Source organism: Mesoplodon mirus, assembly GCF_964341445.2.
Source record: "Mesoplodon mirus genome assembly, chromosome: 12".
Lineage (NCBI taxonomy): Eukaryota > Metazoa > Chordata > Mammalia > Artiodactyla > Ziphiidae > Mesoplodon > Mesoplodon mirus.
This window is the reverse complement of record NC_138988.1, coordinates 63,393,910-63,413,736: the sequence shown is the minus strand read 5'-3', so window position 1 is coordinate 63,413,736 and position 19,827 is coordinate 63,393,910. Positions and strand designations below refer to the sequence as shown.

The window sequence follows — 19,827 nt, the reverse complement described above, 5'->3', positions numbered from 1 at the left end:
TGTGAGGAAGGTTTAGGGAAAAAAAAGGACAGTCATGGGAGTAAAGCAGAGATCTCGACTTTCATTTATTAAAAAAAAGTATTGAGAGTCTCTCCCATGGCAGTAATTCTGGGGCATTACACAGAAGGAATAATCTACTGACACACATTAAAAAATAACATGAAACTTCCAGCCTCCTTCAGAGCCCCTTATTCAATGGTCCTAGAATGATAAGTCCTTCTGCTCCGTAATTCAAGATTGGACAAACCCTTCTCTGCACCATCTTAGTTCCAAAGAAGGTAGGAATGTATGGAGATGCTCATTCTCTTCAGTGGGTCATCTATTTCCAACCCAGCCAGTGTACACTTCAATGTTGCTACAACATGACATCAGTCAATGTGGTGCCAGTGAAGAGAATGAAGAAAGGACTATATTCAATATCTTATGATAAACCATAATGGAAAAGAATATTTAAAAAAAGAATGTATATGTATGTATAACTGAGTCACTCTGCTGTACAGGAGAAATTCATACAACATTGTAAATCAACTATACTTCAATTAAAAAAATTAAAAAGAAAAAAACCCGAAGTGTAATGAAGCCCGGTGGAGCCACGCTCCAGCTTCCGGTCCTGGTAGACGTCACAGCACCCTTCATCTGCCTCACTTCCCAGATAACTCCCACTCCTCCTTTAAAACAGAGCTTAGCTGTCACTTTCCTGCCCCAGGCCAGGTTCCTCCTGTTCTCTGCTTCCACAGCACCCTGTGCCCAGGTTTCACTTTGAACCATCACATTTGTCATTAGTCTTCAATGGCTACGAAACCCTGCTAGGCTGTCCCTTGTCTGAGGGCAGGGATGATCTGACCAGCGCACCCCTGAGGAAGGCCCAGCTCTGCCTGATGCACGGTAGGCAGGCGATAACTACGTTATAAACGAATGAACGAATGACCCCCAAAGGAAATACTCTTCTTAAGAGTTGGGATAGATTTGGAGACTACAGGACATCCCCATAGGGGAATAAGGACAGAGGTGCCATAGCCCTTGCCCTCCATGTTCACATACATGATAAACACAGGAAAATAACAATTTGAAGAAAAGCATTACCAAAATACAAGAAATCAGTATGAACGCCACTGGTGCTCTTTCCAAAGACTGGAAGCATTTACCTTGTTTCAGCCTTATTAAGCAAGGCCGCCCATCTGCTATCCAAGAGACTCAGTTGTTTCAAAATCTTCACTTTATCTGCAGGTTCTGCTGTGGCGGCAATTTTTTCTCCTTCCCGTTTGATCACCTCCACAGTAGATTTGCGGTCATCTAACAATCTCTGAAGAAGCTTAAGACAAAATAGTAAATGTTTTAAAAAATAAATAAAAAGAAAGGAAACAAAGCGATAATTTTATCAACATATGGAAAACATACACAAAATACTTTTGATATGTAACAAAAATAACTTTGGGGCTTCCCTGGTGGTGCAGTGGTTGAGAGTCCGCCTGCCAATGCAGGGGACGCGGGTTCGCGCCCCGGTCTGGGGGGACCCCGCATGCCGCGGAGCGGCTGGGCCTGTGGGCCATGGCCGCTGAGCCTGCGTGTCTGGAGCCTGTGCTCCGCAACGGGAGAGGCCACAACAGTGAGAGGCCCGCGCACCGCAAAAAAAAAAAAAAAAAAACAACTTTGTGTGGATTCACATACAAAAGGACCTGAGAAGTAGGATTTTTTCAAAAAAAACTCATTTTGTTTAACAATTCATTACTATTGTGTCAAACATTGTGGTGGCGGCTTTTCACACTAAATAAAACGAATATTGATAAGGCCACTGAGCCATTCGTTGTTAACTTGTTAATATAAAGTAATGGAGTAGAATGTGCTGCTTAGGATAACTCCTCTGCACTGACAGCGCAAAATCCCAAATATTATAATGAAGCGGGAATGTCCTAAACAATCAACAGTGATCTGTCCCACTGAGATAGAAAAGGTCATTATACATCACTGCTGTTTTCAAAACCTCTTCCCATGTTAAACAATCCACCGCAGAAGGGAAGTTGAAAGTCAGACCAAGTTCACAAGCTAGTGAGGCTACAGCTAGAGGCTCTTGGTTGCTTTTAGGGGGTTAAGATAGCTCCTAAAATTCTTTACGAGGATGAAAACTAAAAAGAGCCTTTAAATATCATTTCCACAATGAACCGAGGGGGAAACATGTCAGAAATCCCCAAAGCTGGCTAAAGAAGACTAATATTTCAGGATTGAGCCATGGAAAAAAATTCAATTTAATGCTTCATTTTGAGAAGCCTGGAAGGGAGTGTTTGACATAGGTAGCCAGAAATCAGGATTCCCTTCCTCCAATGAATCAAAACAAGTATTTCAGGAATAAGTGCAATCCCCCGGCCCTGTGTGAAGAGCAGTGAGGAAGGCACAGGTGTACAGAATGCTGAGTACCGCACTGCTTCCTTAACCTGACCCTGACTGATGCCTAAGGACCAAAGGCACAGACAGTCACCCAGAAGTAACAAGCTGGAAGGGTATTTTCTCACTGTCAAGGTGGGATCAAGGCCACCACAGCAGGAAGGGAGAGGAACAGGGCCAAAGAGAAGGGGAAGAGATGCCCTCTCTTGACACAGGTCAGAGTCATCATAAAATCAAAGTACAACAGCTGGTTTAGGCAGTAAAGAGAACAATTAAGTGGATTACTTTTGGTAAACTTTAACGAACAGCTTCTAGCAATTAAGAAAGCAAAATCAATAGACAGGTTTTGTTGGCTAAGCATAGTTCATTAACTCTGGGCAAATAATAAATGTTTAAATTAAATCGTGAATGGTAGCAATTATTATATTTAACACCAGATTATATTATATATTTATTACATTATATAAATTATACATATATATTATTTTATTACATATTATTATATATTACCGTATTTTTTCAAAAATCAAACAAATGCAATGTGTTTCCTGTTATATTTCTTTAATCCATACCTATAAATCTATTTCTAATAAGTTAATTTCCCAAGATACTAAAGTCTTCGAAGAATTTTTAGAGAGAGTAGTACTGGATGTCAAAACCCAATTAAGACTCTTAATCCAGTCTCTTCTTTCTAAAGGTCCCGTCTTTTTAAAGAGAAGCCTTATCAGTGTGCTGTGTGCCAGGTGCCACCCCCCCATGTGTCATTTCAAGTCATGGCTGACAAATCAATATTGGACAAGTCACTAAATGCTTCCTAATGACCACAAAAATTGTACATGTGGCCCCAAGTAGTCACCATCCCTCTAAGAAGTGTCTTTCCAACTGGGTCCTGTATTTGCAGAATCAAAAGACACAGCAGCATGGTTCTCAGCGTATGTGAATCAACTCTCTGCCATGTCAGTACAGGCTGAACCATAACAAACTGCCCATACGGACTCAATAAAATAGGCAATTGCATGTGCATCAACCTAATACACAGGAGAACGATATTTCTGTTCTAAGTCACCTTTTCGGTAAGTGATGTCTTCGAACTCAACTACACTATTTTTTAAAATTGTACACACACACACCCCCACTCAGCACTTCCTGTCCCCCACCCTTGCGCTCTGTCTCTTGCTAATAACTCATCTCCCATCCCAGTGTTATTTATCGATGGCTAATGTAACACCATTTACGTGTTTACTTTGTTTATTGTCTCTCTCTCCCCATTCCTCCCTTCCCACTAAACCTTAAACTCGATGAGGAACCTCTATGGTTTGTATACAATGATATATCTCCAGCACCTGGAACCATGGCTGACCTGTGGCAGATGGTCCACAAATATTTGTTGAATGACTAACAAAACAATGTCTACAACATTGATTACCAGTTAACAAGGATATCCTATTAACACAAAGAGAGTCACAAGGTGAACTTTTACTCTCATTGTTAAGATTTAACATGAAACAGTACGGAAGCTCCACTAACTTACCTTCTGCTCTTGTATCTGGGCCTTCACCACCTTGAACTCAGCCGATGGGGGCTTCTGATTGGCCACAAGCTCCTCGGTGTCCACCATCCAGCTGAGTAGGGACTCCAGGGCGTCCTGGAACCTCCCACAGTGCAGCAGGGCCTCCTGCAGCTGGGCTGCTCGCTGGGCCACCTGCACAGCACCAGGGATCCCCAGTTATCTACTGCGTTCATGAGAAATGAAATTTGCCCACCAGCCAACACTTTCCAAGCTCATCTTCCCATTTGGTCACAAATTTTCTTTTCCTTCTCACTTAAAATTCACCCAAAGCATTGCTAGTGGGCAGGATACAGATGGAAAGGAGACAAACTCAAACTTAGCAAGTAAGCCAAGGAGATAAGGTTGCCATCTCAACCAGTCAGTGCAAAAGGGGAAGCTTTGAGATTCTGGAAGTATCCAATACATTTATGATTAGCAATGAATGGTTCAAATATTTTAAGGTTACTGAAAGAAACAGTGCCTTATTCATTTTTATCATTATCCCTGGTATTCATTCTTTATTTCCTACTGTTGAATACTTTTTTAAAGACTAAGATTTAAACAACAATATTATTATGGAGAGAATCAGAATTACATTCTGCTAGGCAAAATAACTATGAAGTATCCAATTAAATTCTGCTAGATCCAAGCTCTATAGAGTCCTTTCTTGACAAGCCAGGGCCTTTGTCGCCCAGTAAATGGAGTCTCTGTGTTCTGCACAGAGATATCCTATTGCCCCCTCAAAGGTCTTTTCTTTTTGGGCTGAAAAAAGTAGTTGGCAAGATATTTTAAGCTCCATGGAAAGTATTCACACCTGACACTGCATCCCAGTTGTATTTGAGGAGTGCTGCGGTACGAACCAAACTCTAAAGAAGGATAAATGTCATTCTGAGATCCAGCCACTGCTTAAGATTTCAACGCAAGGAAAACTCCAAGAACAATCCCCCACCACTACCACCACTAGATGAGCACTGCCATCCCGAAATCCTTTTCTGATCATTTCTGTCACATAAAGAGCTGCCACTGTGCGTCAGCATCACCTTCTTAAGATATCAGAGCATTATTTTCCAGTGTTTTCCATCATGGGCATTTAGAAAAAGGCGGGATCTACATCTTATCAGTAAAATGGTATTTGGACTTAATGATCTATAGCGAGGTGCAAACCCTTAGTCCAGGGCAAACAGACACAGAGCTGTACTGTGTGACCTATTACACAGTGTGGAGTGAGTTGCTGACATCTGAAAATTAGGTTTCACATAAAAAGTGAGAGTTCCAAGTTCTTTGCAAAATAAGTAAACGATATGTCAACAGGGAGCCCAGGTCCCTATGGGACACTGATTATGGAGCCAAGTAGCCCCTGTGCCCTTGGAGGTGCGTGTGCTCCCACCAGCCCAGGGCCAGGATCCTAGCCGCCTGCCGTCACAGCTGTGCGGCCGGGTCCCTATCCGCATGGGGGTGGTGGGTGGGGGAGGTCCTTCCTGCATCTGTGCTGCCCAGCAAGCCCTGGGGGCATCAGGGTGGGCTATCAGTTCATGGGGATGGCAAGGAACAGGCAGGTTTAGGGAAGCTTGGCTACTAGAAATACGAATGGTGGTCACAGCAAATGCTGGAGAAGAACAATCCACAGAAATGACAACGAAGGGGGTGGCAACGTCACCTTCTTGTTGAGGGTCTTCCATCGCGCACTGGCATTGTCCAGGTCCCGCTCCAAGGCCTGGGTGCTGGTGCCCTTAGCGGCACTCTGAATGAGGCCTTGGCCCAGCCAGTTCACCTCCTGCTGTTTAACCTGCAAGGGTTCAATCTCTTCTTTTTGGAACACCTGCATTGGAAAGAATAATTATATGAATTATAGTACCTAACAGCCACCAAATATAAACATCTGTCCAATCATCAGGTATAGATTATTAGAAATAAAGATCATTTTTGTTGCCTAGTCATGTGTTACAGCTGCTTTACAAATAATAATGAGAAAGTAAACTAAATATAAATTCACAATATTATCAAAACCATTCAGGTCAGAAAGAGAATGATAAATACCATATGATATCACTTACATGTGGAATCCAAAATATGACACAAATGAACTTATCTATGAAGCAGAAACAGACTCACAGACATGGAGAACAGCTTTGTGGGACTTCCCTGGTGGCGCAGTGGTTAAGAATCCACCTGCCAAATGCAGGGGACACAGGTTTGATCCCTGGTCCGGGAAGATCCCACATGCTGTGGAGCAACTAAGCCCGTGCACCACAACTACTGAGCCTGCGCTCTAGAGCCCACAAGCCACAACTACTGAAGCCCATGCGCCTAGAGCTCATGCTCCGCAACAAGAGAAGCCACTGCAATGAGAAGCTCACGCACCGCAACAAAGAGTAGCTCCCCCTTGCTGCAACTAGAGAAAGCCCGCGCGCAGCAACGAAGACCCAATGCAACCCAAAATTAATTAATTAATTAATTAATTAATTTAAAAAAGAGAGAACAGACTTGTGGTTGCCAAGGTGGGGGGAGGGATGCACTGGGAGTTTAGAGTTAGTAGATGCAAACTATTACGTATAGGATGGATAAACAACGAGTTCCCTTACTGTAGAGCACAGGGAACTATATTCAATATCCTGTGATAAACCATAATAGAAAAGAATAGAAAAAAGAATTTATGTATATGTATAACTGAGTCACTTTGCTGTACAGGAGAAATTAACACAACACTGTAAGTCAACTATACTTCAATTTAAAAAAAAAAGAAGGTATAGAAAATGCTAAGGAGCAAAATGGTAACAAGGCCCACGATGAGCCTTCCTGGCAAGAATCCTTATAGGCCCTTCCAAGGATGCCTGCTGATAACTGGCAAATGACATTTGAGACTCAAATTGGAAATGGGGGTCACTGACAAGAAGATGACGTGAGCCAGAGGGGCAAATACAGGGAAAGAAACAGAAAAAAGAGGTAGATGGGCACTGCAATAGTGTGGATCCCTACACGTCTAGCCCCTCAACATCTGTCAAGATGCCGACGGGCTTGCAGGATGCACGGAGGCCTCACCCCATGGATCTGATCACACAGGGCCGGCACAGCAACCCTGGTCACCCTTGGATCACTGCCTGCACTGTCGGCAGTTTTCCAGCACTCTCCCTGCCGACTCTCCATTCCACCCAACTTAAAGGCCCCGCTGCCTGTAACTGGCAAAAGATCTAATTAATGTATTAGGGTAAAATGCAAGTTCCACGAAAGCACAAATTTCTCTTTTCCTTATAGTCGTTCTACACCCTGGACTTACCACAGTACCTAGCTTGTAATATGGACCTGTTAATGATTTGCCAAATGAATATCAGTATAGAAAATTTTATTTATACCTTGGGGTATATGATGATAACCCCTCAACAGATAATACTGGGGGGGGTACATCAACTCTTTCACAGATAATACAAATGTTTTTAATATAGGGCTTGAAGGATGCTAGGAGGGCAAATAAATTAGTTTAACTAAGGAAGAAAAGCTTCAGCTAGAGATTAAGGTAAGACAAGGTTTGGGGCACTGAGTCATTATACTACAGGCCACTATATAAGTATATCAACAGTCCAAGTGAATGAACAGTTAAACAGAATATATGAAAACAATAAAAACAAATATCAAAATAGGACTTAAGAAAAAATTACAGGCACAGTATGGAAAATAATTTTGAAAGATGTAGAGGCTGCCAGACACAAACTCCGCTGACTCTGGAGCAAGCCCGGCACACAGGATACTTCTGTGTTATAGTGTGAATGAGTAAATTAAAGAACAGCAAACAAATAAATGATCATCTCTTCTAAAAGTCCCCTCTTAGCAAAAAGCCCAAACTTCTTCCACAGAAAATCCAGACAGTTTCCACACTGGCTAATTGTTTCTATATAACAATACTCAGCATAAAAAGTCAACTACACATAAACAAAGAATTATAAGAATTCCCCAAATCATTGGGAAAAAATTACCATATGTCTTTCATGATTTTTAAAAAAGGCATTAATTTACCTAATAAGTCAATAGAAACTTACAGGAAGGTAGTGAACACAGAATTTGGTGCTATGATCCTACTTCTTTTCTATACCACTTTCCAAGTTACTATTTCTAGGAACTAATAGCTGTAGATATGTTTTATTACTTACCAAGAAGAAGAGGGCGGAGGGAAACTGCTACATTTTAAATTCCAGGAACTTGTCTGGTATATAAGGATGCAGGGAAAAGTTTTATTCTCCCTCACAGCTAATTTTCAGGGCAAAACAAAACAAAACAAAAACCTAATAAAAACGTTCCAGTAAATTGCCTTAACCCCTGGACTTGGTTTTAAAGAAATGAATTTCAGGGTTGCCTATCAGCGTAGTTCTGGGTGAGTCTGTGGTAATTTTCTCAAGTGCTAACAAAAATACACTAAGGGTTTAAAAAAAAGATAACTACTAAAGAATCTATATACTCCTAACAGTTTAATTACTTTCTACAAATAAACTGCAAAATACAGTAAAAAAAAAAAAAAAGGTACTCTGCTAAGCTTTCAAACTAGCATGCCATTTAATGCAACCTCAGGGAAAGGGCATCCCTGATTAGAGCAATTATTTCATAGACTGATAGTGTCCAAATTCCTTATCTCTCAGTAACAAAATACCTAGGAAGAGAGACCCTCCCCCCAATTGAACCCATGAGTACACAAACACAACAGAAGCTTAAAATAAAATAAAATTACCTCTGAGGCAAAGTTTACCAGAAGAGCTTAGGAAAAGGACCAAAATAGCTGAACTTCAATCTAAGTGGGAAGAAAAAAATTACAGGCTTGACAACCAACCTCTCCCTATTACAAGGCAGTACGCTTTACTTGCTTACCTCACTCACCACTTACCAAAAGTGAGGGGCTATACAAGTGAGGGGCAAAATACAGCACAATTACCTCTCTCCCCCATGCAGAGCTACTGAGAGAACATTTTCAGAACGTGTAAAAAGTCCTCAATTTGAGGAGAGCACTTCTCAGACCATAACAATACTGTGTTGGTACCTTCCTAAGCCCGTTCGAGCTTAATAAATCCAATATAACTGCCCTTAAATGGCAGGGTCTTAAACCACAATTTGTGGAAAAGCCTAAGCCTAACATAAATTCACAGTGGAGGCATTCAAATGAAAGGGAACAGCCACCATCTCTACAACCAGGAGCAGGACTCCAAACAGCTGGGGATAATCAGGCTCCTCAAAAATGGTCCCTAATTAATTTGTTGTTATGATCATATCAATATCTGCCATCTGGTAGGGTACTAGTCAACCCCCCCCAAAGACAAGACCGGATTGACCATGATTGGAAACACCAGTGGCCACTTGACAACACTACCACAGACCTTGGGCATCACAGAGTTTCCCATCTCCAGTTAATTACCTGAACTGAGTGAAAGCCATTACAGACAGGGTCCAAGGTTCCTGCCCGGGCCCTTGTTTTGCGGACAGCGGCTTTCTTTCTTACTGCTCTGAATTTTGGGGAGCATTGCACAGGGATCGCCTCCATCTCCTGGGAAGAAAGGGGAGCCTCCATGTCCTCTTGAGATGCTACGTTGGATTCTTCCAAGTTGTATTGTGTCAATAATGTCAGGTTTTCTACTAAACTTGCGCTACCCCCATCTACATCATTTCCCCCCAGATCTGTGTGAGGGAGAGCCAAGTCCTCAGGAGAACCTCCCATATATTCCCTACTTCGTGCTGTGCTTTGTAATTCTCCTGGTCCATATGTTTTTCCTTCTTCTCCGGGGTTAGAAATACACTTGTTTTCTCCCTCTCTTGGCAAAATGAATGGGTCAGCCTTAAGAGTGCTCTCTTTGACATCATTCTGCAGGCAGCAATTTTCACCACGGATTTCCTTTTGACCGTTGACACGTTTTGTTTCCTCTGATGGAGAAACATCATGTAAAATCGTTTTGAAGTTGTCATCAAGGTGGGCACTTCTGCATGAAAGCAAGGGGATTTTCTGTTCGCTGATGGAATTAACAGAAAAAAAGGGTCTATATTGCTCTGCTATGTGAATATCTTCAGCAGAAGACAAGCTTCTAATTCGGGTTGGGTCTCCAGGTAAAATGCCCTGTTTTTCTTCCCTCTCGGCTGGAGGACTGCATAACCCAGAGTCATCCTCCTCCGACGTGGGAGAATGACTACCCCCTCTGCACTTGCCAGCCTTGGTAACAGCATCTGACAGATCAGGAGGTTCAACAAAAGAGCTTTCACTTTTGTTTGCATAATCCATAAAATTGGCTGGGACGAACATTCGCCATGACCGTCTATGCTCTTTCTTTTCTGCGTGAGATTTGGCTTTGGGTAATCCTGTGCTTCTGATGATATCGCTATTTAGTTTGAGGGCATCGAAGATCATCTTTTCATCGAGTTTGTGAGTTTCACGGCCTCTCAGCTCAAATGCACTGGAAGAAGCAAGGGCACCATTGGAGCATAAAGAACTGACATCCAGTGTTCTGTGACTGTAGGGTAAAGTCCGATCTGTGAAATGCCTAGAAGACAGGCTCCCCTTGGAACCAGAGTCAATCTGCTCATTCAGCCTAACCGTGTCATAGATGGAGCGCTGCGGGACGTAACAGTCCTCGATGTTGAGGTCCTCCTCTTCCTCACCCTTCCCTACACAGGGGGGATTCTGACGTAAACAGTCCGGTCTGCTCAGCGGCTTGCCCATTTTGGAGACAGTTAAAACAAATATTGCAGCTCCTGACACAGGAAGTGGGAAATAAGGCAACACATCTTTCAGCAAAGCACACTTCTGAACAGGACTATAAAGTGTCTCCAGCCCAAGGACGCACCTCACATAACACACGTCGTCATAGATGAGGTGTTTAAGGCCAGCAGCAGGGCACCGGTCTACTTTGCAACCCTCCCTTTACCTGGTGGTTTGAGAATGATTCTCAAAAATAAAGTGCATCAAGAGCAGAGAATAGAAGTCTCCTTCCTCCTCCTACCCAGAAAGGCCCCCAGAGTTCCCTTTCACAAACTCCAAAACACAGAAAAAAGAAAACAAATAATACACTTAACAGTGGCTCAGACACTTAGAACATTCCATTGTCGGTCCATTTCCCTTTTTATTCTAATTTTGCATCTGAGATTTCCAGGTTAAAATTTCCAAAGGAGCCAGCATCTTAACCGGCTGAATGCTAATTTCAGCAGTGCTCTGGTTAACTGTAATCCACTTAAAGACGGCTGCAAAACTCCATCCCTTTTATAAATAAACCAAGGTTCAGAAACTTAAAAGACAAACTCAGGGACCATGGACTGTTCCAATGAAGGCACAGAACAAGTCTTCAGAGAAAAATAAGTTAAGTCTAATGCGGTAAGAAAGTTCAAATTTTCTTTTACTCTTTTTGGGAGTAGCTATAAATAATCTTGATTCGAAAGGCAAGTCTTTCTACCCATATTAAGCTTCTTCGAGACTATTCAGAATTATCCAAAGAGGAAAAAATAGGCTTTTGGGCGGCCAGGCCAGTACAATCCAGCGACCGTTTAAAGTAAACAGAAAGCACGGTGTACTATAAACTCCCCTTTAAAAAAAAAAAAAAAAAGCCACTTTCAAAGACTCTTATCTGATCCTCCTTAAGACGACGGATCCACCTGAGGCAACTGCAGCAGAGAAGAGCTCCGGGCTTCCTCTAAGGCTCGGGCAGCTGGGACCCCGCCGGCCTTGAAAGACGCAGCTGGAGGCGGCGGGCGGGCGTCCCGAGCCCGGGCGTTGCCGGGGGCGCATCTGCCGCGCGCCCCTCGCCGCCGCGGGGCCCGGGCTCCCACTCCGCCGCTACGCGCTCCCGAGACCGGACTCCGTGGGCATATCCCCCGGACTCCGGCCCCGTCCGGCCGGGAGCCCTCGAGCCTTTGAGGGGGAGGTGCCCAGAGGCGGGCGGCTGCGAGGCAACCGCCTGGTGGTGACATCAGCGCGAACCAGACCCGGTCCTGGAGGCGCGGGGAGGGCGGCGCGGGTTCGCGTATCTGGTAACTGGGGACGTGGGGGAGGGGCGAGCAGAGGCGGAACAGACACCAGGAGCCCCGCCGGGACTGCACCCCTGGGAATAGGAAACAGGGATAAGGGCTAACAGGTCCCCATCCTTCAGCTGAAACCATACTCCCGTGCGCTGCAGCTGCGGACTCTTAGACGTTTAGTGTCTGCGAATGCAGAGCGCGCATCACTTTCAAGTCGACTCTTGTGTCATTCTTTTTAAAACCCAAGTTCAAGTAGAACTGTTCTCCAGAGTCAATTATTCCTAAGGGCCCAGAGCCCTGGGCACCGCGGACATGAATATTAGTCATTACTAATAACCATGCATTCCTCTTGAATTTGACGCAAGGGTCGGGCAAAGATGAAGGGCAGTTAAATGACTCTGGATATTTCATTAACAAAATCACATCCACTTTTTTTAATCTACTGAATAAACACTCTTTAAAAATACTGTTTGAAAATTAACTCAGGAAGCCAAATCTTAGCCTTTGGGGGGGGAAATTTCATAGATTCATTTAAATAAAGTAAAATCTATCAATTCCTTATCTTATGAAATAAGCAACCATGCCAGAGTAGCAGATAGAGGGCAGATTTTCTTTCCTCAATCTCACAAAATAATCATTTGAACATAAGTAAAACTGTGCTGGCCCCAAGTGAAGACAGTTCTATTAAAAACAACCCTGTACTTTCTCTGATAATTTTACAGGAAAGATGTGGGATGGACCTTTTGCACCTTTCATGAGAAAATGTTCCAAAATGATTTTTATAAACCTAAGAACTGAATCTTAAAAAAAAAAAAAAATCTATCCATAACCGGAACTCTACAAGTTACGCACCCATTCAACAATTATTAGATACAACTCAGTATATGGCCATCATGAAGTTGGAAAAAATATCTATAGCCAACTATAAGGGAATATATACATAATAAACAACCCATCAACATGATAATATCAAAGACCACTCTTCAGAGTCAAGAAGTGAAATACTGCAACAAGCACTTGATCCTGTCTAAGCACACGGGCTGTTTTGACATGTGGATCATAAGACAAAGAAAAACGTGCCCACAGTTACCACGTTTGAACAGTGGGTCGTGCACTAGGCTGGAATCAGCAGAAACTAAGGGTTTGACAGTCAGTTGCCACTACCTTCCCATATAAGCTATTTATTCGTAGCTACATGAATAATGTTTCCACAGAATGTGGACCAGGGCCTTTCTCTAAACAGAGATCCTCCCAGAACTTTTCATAAGAAAAAATGGCCCTAATTCTGCCCAACTTAGGCTCTAACTCTGGATCATCAGCACAATTCTATTCTAGTCTTCTAACCTTCTGTAAAGCTAAGAACAGCAACCTCACATTTCAGGTGGATAGTACACTTTTAAAGCTACATAGACAATTCATTCATAAACTCAACCATTCATTAAACAGTGCCCACTATTGCCAAACAGCACGGAGAGCCCTGGCAAAGCGCTGGTGCCCAGAGATGCAGCACCCCCGCCCCTTCATGGCTTACAGTAAAGTGGAGAATATGGATGAGAAAGTGAGCAGAGTACAGCTGGGAAGCAGGAAGTGCTATGGGAAAATGTCCTCTAGTTGATTATGTTTAAGGATGTGCCATTTATTTAATAATTGAATTCCTATTTTATTAAGCTGATTTCAACTAACTCTACAAAGGACGATCCTAATAGATTCTGATTCAAATTGAAATTTGTACTCTTAATATTACATTGGTATTGATGACAACAACTTGCATATTTATCTTTGTGACTTGGAATCAGATTCCAAAGATCTATCTGGATAACATAAAAAAACTCACGTTTAGAGCAGAACCGGACTGGCTGACCTTTTCTTCCTAAATTTGATTTATGCAGCTACTTTCAATGCTATGGTCTCTAAAGTTAGTAAAATCGAGATGTACTGAACTGTGTTAAATACTAATCATGATACCTAGGTCTCTCACATTTTCGTAAGAGAGAAACACACAATGAATAAAATGAGCAAGGTTCTTCTGAAAAGTAGTCAACAGTATTATTTCATACATACAGAAATCACAATGTTAAACTGGTCTCAAAACATAACTTTACACAGCCTACTAGATGTGATTCAGTTAAAAAATCTTCTAAAGGCAGATGATATTAGAAAAGTACACAAATACTAATTGAATTATAAGCAAAATAGTATAATTTTCTCATTCTATATTTCTAAAATTAAATTAAATCTTTTTTTTTTTTTTTTTTTTCTTTTTTTTGCTGTATGCGGGCCTCTCACTGTTGTGGCCTCTCCCGTTGCGGAGCACAGGCTCCGGATGCGCAGGCCCAGCGGCCATGGCTCACGGGCCCAGCCGCTCCGCGGCATATGGGATCCTCCCAGACCGGGGCACGAACCCGTATCCCCTGCATCGGCAGGCGGACTCTCAACCACTGCGCCACCAGGGAGGCCCTAAATTAAATCTTTTAAAAAGAAAAGTTCCTGAAAAATCTTACCACAAAGTACAATGATCCACATCATAGAAAAGATAAAAGACTAATTTTACCAACTGAAACATGGAGTTTTTAGAGCTGAAAGGCTAGAGATATTAGGAAATTCAAGTGCAGTAAGTGGACAATGTTTGTGAGTAAATGCACTATTATCCATAAAAACTGACCAAAGTATCTTCCTGGCCCAGTTGCTCCTGAAATATGGATTAGAAGCCAAACAAGAGATGTGTTTTTTTGCTGTGAGTACAAAACTAGGCCTTAGAAACAACAATTTCTATTATTCTTTCTAAAATAGATATGCCATTAGCTCAGGAAAATGGAAAGCAACCTGTGTTCTTAGTTTTCAAACTGATAAACAACTTCACACAAATGGGTCAAGGGTTTTCAAGGATAGTCATCAGATGAACATGCAGTAGCTATTTATTTCAGTGGAAAATAATTTATATTTGAAGGAAAATAGGATATTCAGACCCCATGACAAAAGCAAACAAATTCAGAAACACTTAATAGGGTGACTGATCTTGATGGGAATTTATCTTGAATGTTAAGTAGGATCTGTAATATGCACTCCTCTTCTTCCTGGAAGTTACCACCACAGCATTTACCTACCCAAAGCTATTATTTAATGAATGATTACAGACCTAGAGAAACATTTAAAAAACATTAACCCATCAAATTTTCTTATCAAGAAACCAACGCATCATTTCGTAACAACAAAGCAAATTCCTCCCTCTCTGCTCCCATTTCTCACTCACACACACACACACACACACACCTTTAAGCTTTCCATGAGAGTAAAATAAATTATGTAGATCTCCTTTTATCTAAGGAAGGCTCATGATAATGACAGGAGATGCTACAGCCAGGTGCTTTGTGTGTGCCGGTGGCTGTGTCTGGGCTGGGGGTGGCGGGGAGAACCACTTTAAAATGAAGATACAAATTTATCCGGTTAACAACAAAACCACCAAAAAATCTCCTGGTATAAAATCTCTGGCTGGAACTGCATTCAGAACAACCTACATGAACTCCTTGATCTTTTTTTTTTTTTTTTTAACTGGAGTATAGTTGAGTTACAATGTTGTATTAGTTTTAGGTGCACAGCAAAGAAGTGATTCAGTTATATACATGTAACTGAATATATATAGTATATATATACCATTTATGACAAGATATTGAATATAGTTCCCTGTGCTATAGTAAGTCCTGTTTTTCATTTTATATAGTATAGTAGTATGTACCTGCTAATCCCAAACTCCTAATTTATCCCTCCCTCCCTCCTTTCTTCCCCTTTGGTAACCATAAGTTGGTTATCTATGTCTAACTCCTGGATCTTAAATGAAGCCATAGGAGTTAAGAGGCCACAGGACACCAAGAGCATGGCATTAGTTAGAAGCAAACATGGAAAGAGCCCTCGTGCCATGTTCCCCACCAGGACAGCCTTTCAGAGCAGGAAGGAGGCCCCACCGGCTCTGCTGGTGTGTGTGGTGGGACCACGGAGTCTTACGAACCTTGCCATCATATCAACGCCATCATAGTGGCCTCATGCAGCCTCTGCTTTGGTGGGCCTTCTCTGTTGCCCAGCATAGGTGATATTTTTTCTTCCTAACATCTTAAAGCCACTCTGATATAGCTGACTGAATAATGTGACCTTCCTACAAAGCCCATGCATCAAAGTACAGTTTCTATAGTGAAAACATTGTCACCTTTAAAAATACCACAGGAAGGTGTTACGAAACCTCCCTGATAACACAGGTTCATTAACAAAAATCCAGTCAAGTAAGAATATTTCCCCAAGAAAAACCTCTTCTGCGACAGCTTTACTGAATTTGCTCCTGTTTTTGACAAAAACAGAGAACAATTTGTCATTGACCTCTGTGTAACAATACGGGCCACTGAGAAATCATTGTTAAAGCATTCTTTGGACAGTTTAATTTTATCTCTAAAAATATGGTGACATTACAGTGGTTGTTGTAGGATCATTTAATAAGTATCTTAAGAGGATACTTGGAAACTGATTTTTTTCAGCCATACCACTTACAGTTAGGACGCAAACCTCCCGGCTTCCCCAGCTTCACGGCGCCTGGCATTCTAGTTCACCCAACATGCACAGGAGGATCCCTGGGTTCCACACTGCCTTCCCCCGGACCAGAGAACATTTATCACAGCACAATTACATGTGTTCCGGTCTCTGTCTCTGGTTTCAACTCGGCTTAAAAATTCCCTGCTTTAAGAAATCTTTGGTTCAGAAAGACTTGTACCAGGGATGTGTTCATTTGTGGGAACATACCGAATAACAACTGGAGCAGCAACAGAGTGGCCAGAAAAGCCAGTAAGCAGGTTGTGGGTAAGACTTTTTACCACGGCCTAGATGGAGCTGGGGAGGGTCATATATTTAGCTGGGATGTGACTGTATATGTTCGCTAAAACATCAAGTTTCTGTGCTCTTCACTGAGATGAAATCAATTCAGTGTGGGGATAATTGGCTGTTGATGACATCATAGGAAGGGTGGCACGTATTCCTTGTATAGAGTTGGTATGTCTTTGAAAAATAAAATAGAAATGTGGAAACGTTAATATTACCTGATAATGTAGTTTAGATTTGAAGATAATCTTGAGCAGGAATCTTTAACAGGAGGTAGGGATGGGGGGACTTTTTCCTTTCTGCCTAGGAGTTTATGACAGGTGTACACAGAATTTAATGCAATAATACAGAAGTATAAGTAGAAAAATGGTACTCTGGGTTATCAACAGTAATAGAAAATACCTCAGTCTTTAGACATTTTAATCCAATGACTAATATTTAGAAGTAGGAAAACAATCCAAATTGTTTAAAAACCTAGCTAAAGTAACATAAAGGGTAGTACCAATCTCTTTTCAGAAACTTGGAATAGCTTTCACTGACAGTGAATTAGGACTTTTGGTTCAGAACAGCATTTGTTTTCAATCATTATGTTTGGGTTGGTATTAAACATAAATTAATTTTATCCTGTCAAGGACATTAACTGCTGTTTCCTAGGTTAAGTTTAAGGGAAAAAAAAAAAAAAGAATGGAACCCAAGAGGTCTGTCTTACCTAGTTTAAATAATCCATTATGCTTCCAGTGAATATAACGTACCCCTACTGAGTAACTGGGTAACAGTTATGAAGCTCCAGAAAGACTCTGAAGGCAGCTTATTCTATAGTATGAAAAACTGTTATAAGATTTTACCCATGACATTAGGTTAAGCAAAAGCTACCAGGTAGAGTCATGTCAAACTGCATTATATTTCGAAGTCTGTAATGAAAATAGACCCAGTACTTCTCTGTTTCATTTTTAGAAACTATAAAATAGCAAAATACTAGTTTTTTACTCAATACAAATTATTCCACTTAAAGCAATTTTTAAAATCTTCCTAAACTATTATGTTAAAACTAATGTCCATGGGCTTCCCTGGTGGCACAGTGGTTGAGAGTCCACCTGCCAATGCAGGGGACATGGGTTCGTGCCCCGGTCCGGGAAGATCCCACATGCCGCGAAGCGGCTGGGCCCGTGAGCCATGGCCGCTGAGCCTGCGCGTCCGGAGCCTGTGCTCCACAACGGGAGAGGCCACAACAGTGAGAGGCCCGTGTACCGCAAAAAAAAAAAAAAAAAAAACAACTAATGTCCAACCAAAGCTTAATCTCCAACGAAAACTAAGTGAAGATCTGAATTGAGATAATTTACAACTTCGATCAAGAAAGACATAATCACTAAGACAAGGAAATGTTTGGTGCTGGTGGTAACTGTCATTATCCTCATCACAACATCTAGAGATCCATTTCTAAGACAACACACACACACATTCACCTCCTGTTATCATAGTGGCTGGCTTTACAGAACACGTTCCTTAAGTGAGTGTTCCTGGTGTTCTGAGTTAAAATAAACAATGGCTGATTGATAGATGAATGGACAAAAAAGATTTGGTACATATATACAAAGGAATATTACTCAGCCATAAAAGAGAAGGAAATAATGCCATTTGCAGCAACATGGATGGACCTAGAGATTGTCATGTTGAGTGAAGTCAGAGAAAGACAAATATCATATGATATTGCAGAATCTAAAAAAAAAAAACAAATGAACTTATTTACAAAACAGAAAGAGACTCACAGACATAGAAAACAAATTTATGGTTACCAAAGGGGAAAGGTTGGGGGGGGGATAAATTAGGAACTTGGGATTAACACATACACACTAATATACATAAAGTAGATAAACAAAAAGGACCTCTGTATAGCACAGGGAACTATACTCAGTATTATGTAATAACCTATAAGGGAAAAGAATCTGAAAGAGAATATATATATATATATATATATATATATATATATACACACACACACACATATATACATATATATATAAAACTGAATCACTGTACTGTACACCTGAAACAAACACAATATTGTAAATCAACTATACTTCAATTTTAAAAAATCAGAAAAACAAACAAACCAACAACAATGGCTGGTTACTCAGGCCACCCGAATCAGTCTACAGCAAAGATGATTGGAAAATTTCCCAGAGAAGTGTAAGATGTACAATGTGATGAATAAAGTTGACCAAAACACTGCATTATATCCACCAAAACATCCAGGCTCTGACACTTACTACCCGTGTGACCTTGGGAAAGTCACTTCCCCTCCCTGGGTCTCTGCTTCCTTACAATAAGATGGGGATAATGATAGTACCCAGTTCTCAGGACTGTCAAAAGGATTAAAGACAGTCTAGAGTCATGCTTGACACACAGTAAGCCCATAATAAATGTTAACTGCTGTAACTGTTAGTTGTTAGAACATACACTCGCAAACACACACACACACACACACACACACACAGAAAACAGAATCAGCGATTGTGTAAGCATCTTTATTTACCATAATATTCTTATTGTTTTTTACCTATGGCACTGGCATATACCAAATGCAGATGACTGTCTGCTTGGAAACTTTCATTTCAGTCACTGGGTCTCATGACACTGAAGGTATGTCATGATATTCTTTATTACTGAATTTCATTAAAATCAGTCAACTCCTTCCAAAGTAATGAGAAAACACATAGACACAGCACGCCAAGTGGCTCATTTTAGAAGACATGACCACTTTGTTTTTCTTCACAGTCAAATAAAGCAATCTGTGTAACCATGAAAGGTAACGATGCTTATTTAGTGCTTTTCAGTTTGCAAAATAATTTCAAAGCAACGCGTGAGCGAGCCCCTCCTATCCCTTGCTTCTGCTTCCTTTCCAAAGACTTCTCCACAGCAGAGCCATGTTTTTCACTGTCCTCATGCCTGGGGACCCAAAGAGGGGGCGTGGACAAAGCAGCAGCACCGATATTATTACTTTTGCGCATTTTCCTATAAGTAGTTGAAGCAGTGAAGAGAGATGAAGGCCTGCTCTCTTTTTCTAAACA

At 41.5% G+C, this 19,827-nt stretch overlaps 1 protein-coding gene across 16 annotated transcripts in view; it reads right to left on the bottom strand.

Moving 5' to 3' along the window:
• Positions 1–19,827, bottom strand: part of DST (dystonin) — a 488,128-nt gene that overhangs the window by 77,304 nt on the left and 390,997 nt on the right. For all 16 annotated transcript variants that reach the window (XM_082637996.1, XM_082637982.1, XM_082637992.1 and 13 more), the window contains 3 exons: positions 5,586–5,747; positions 3,911–4,081; positions 1,146–1,312 (listed from right to left, as the gene is read on the bottom strand). In XM_082637996.1, the coding sequence (XP_082494122.1) occupies positions 1,146–1,312; positions 3,911–4,081; positions 5,586–5,747 (500 nt within the window). The remainder of the gene's footprint in view (positions 1–1,145; positions 1,313–3,910; positions 4,082–5,585; positions 5,748–19,827) is intronic.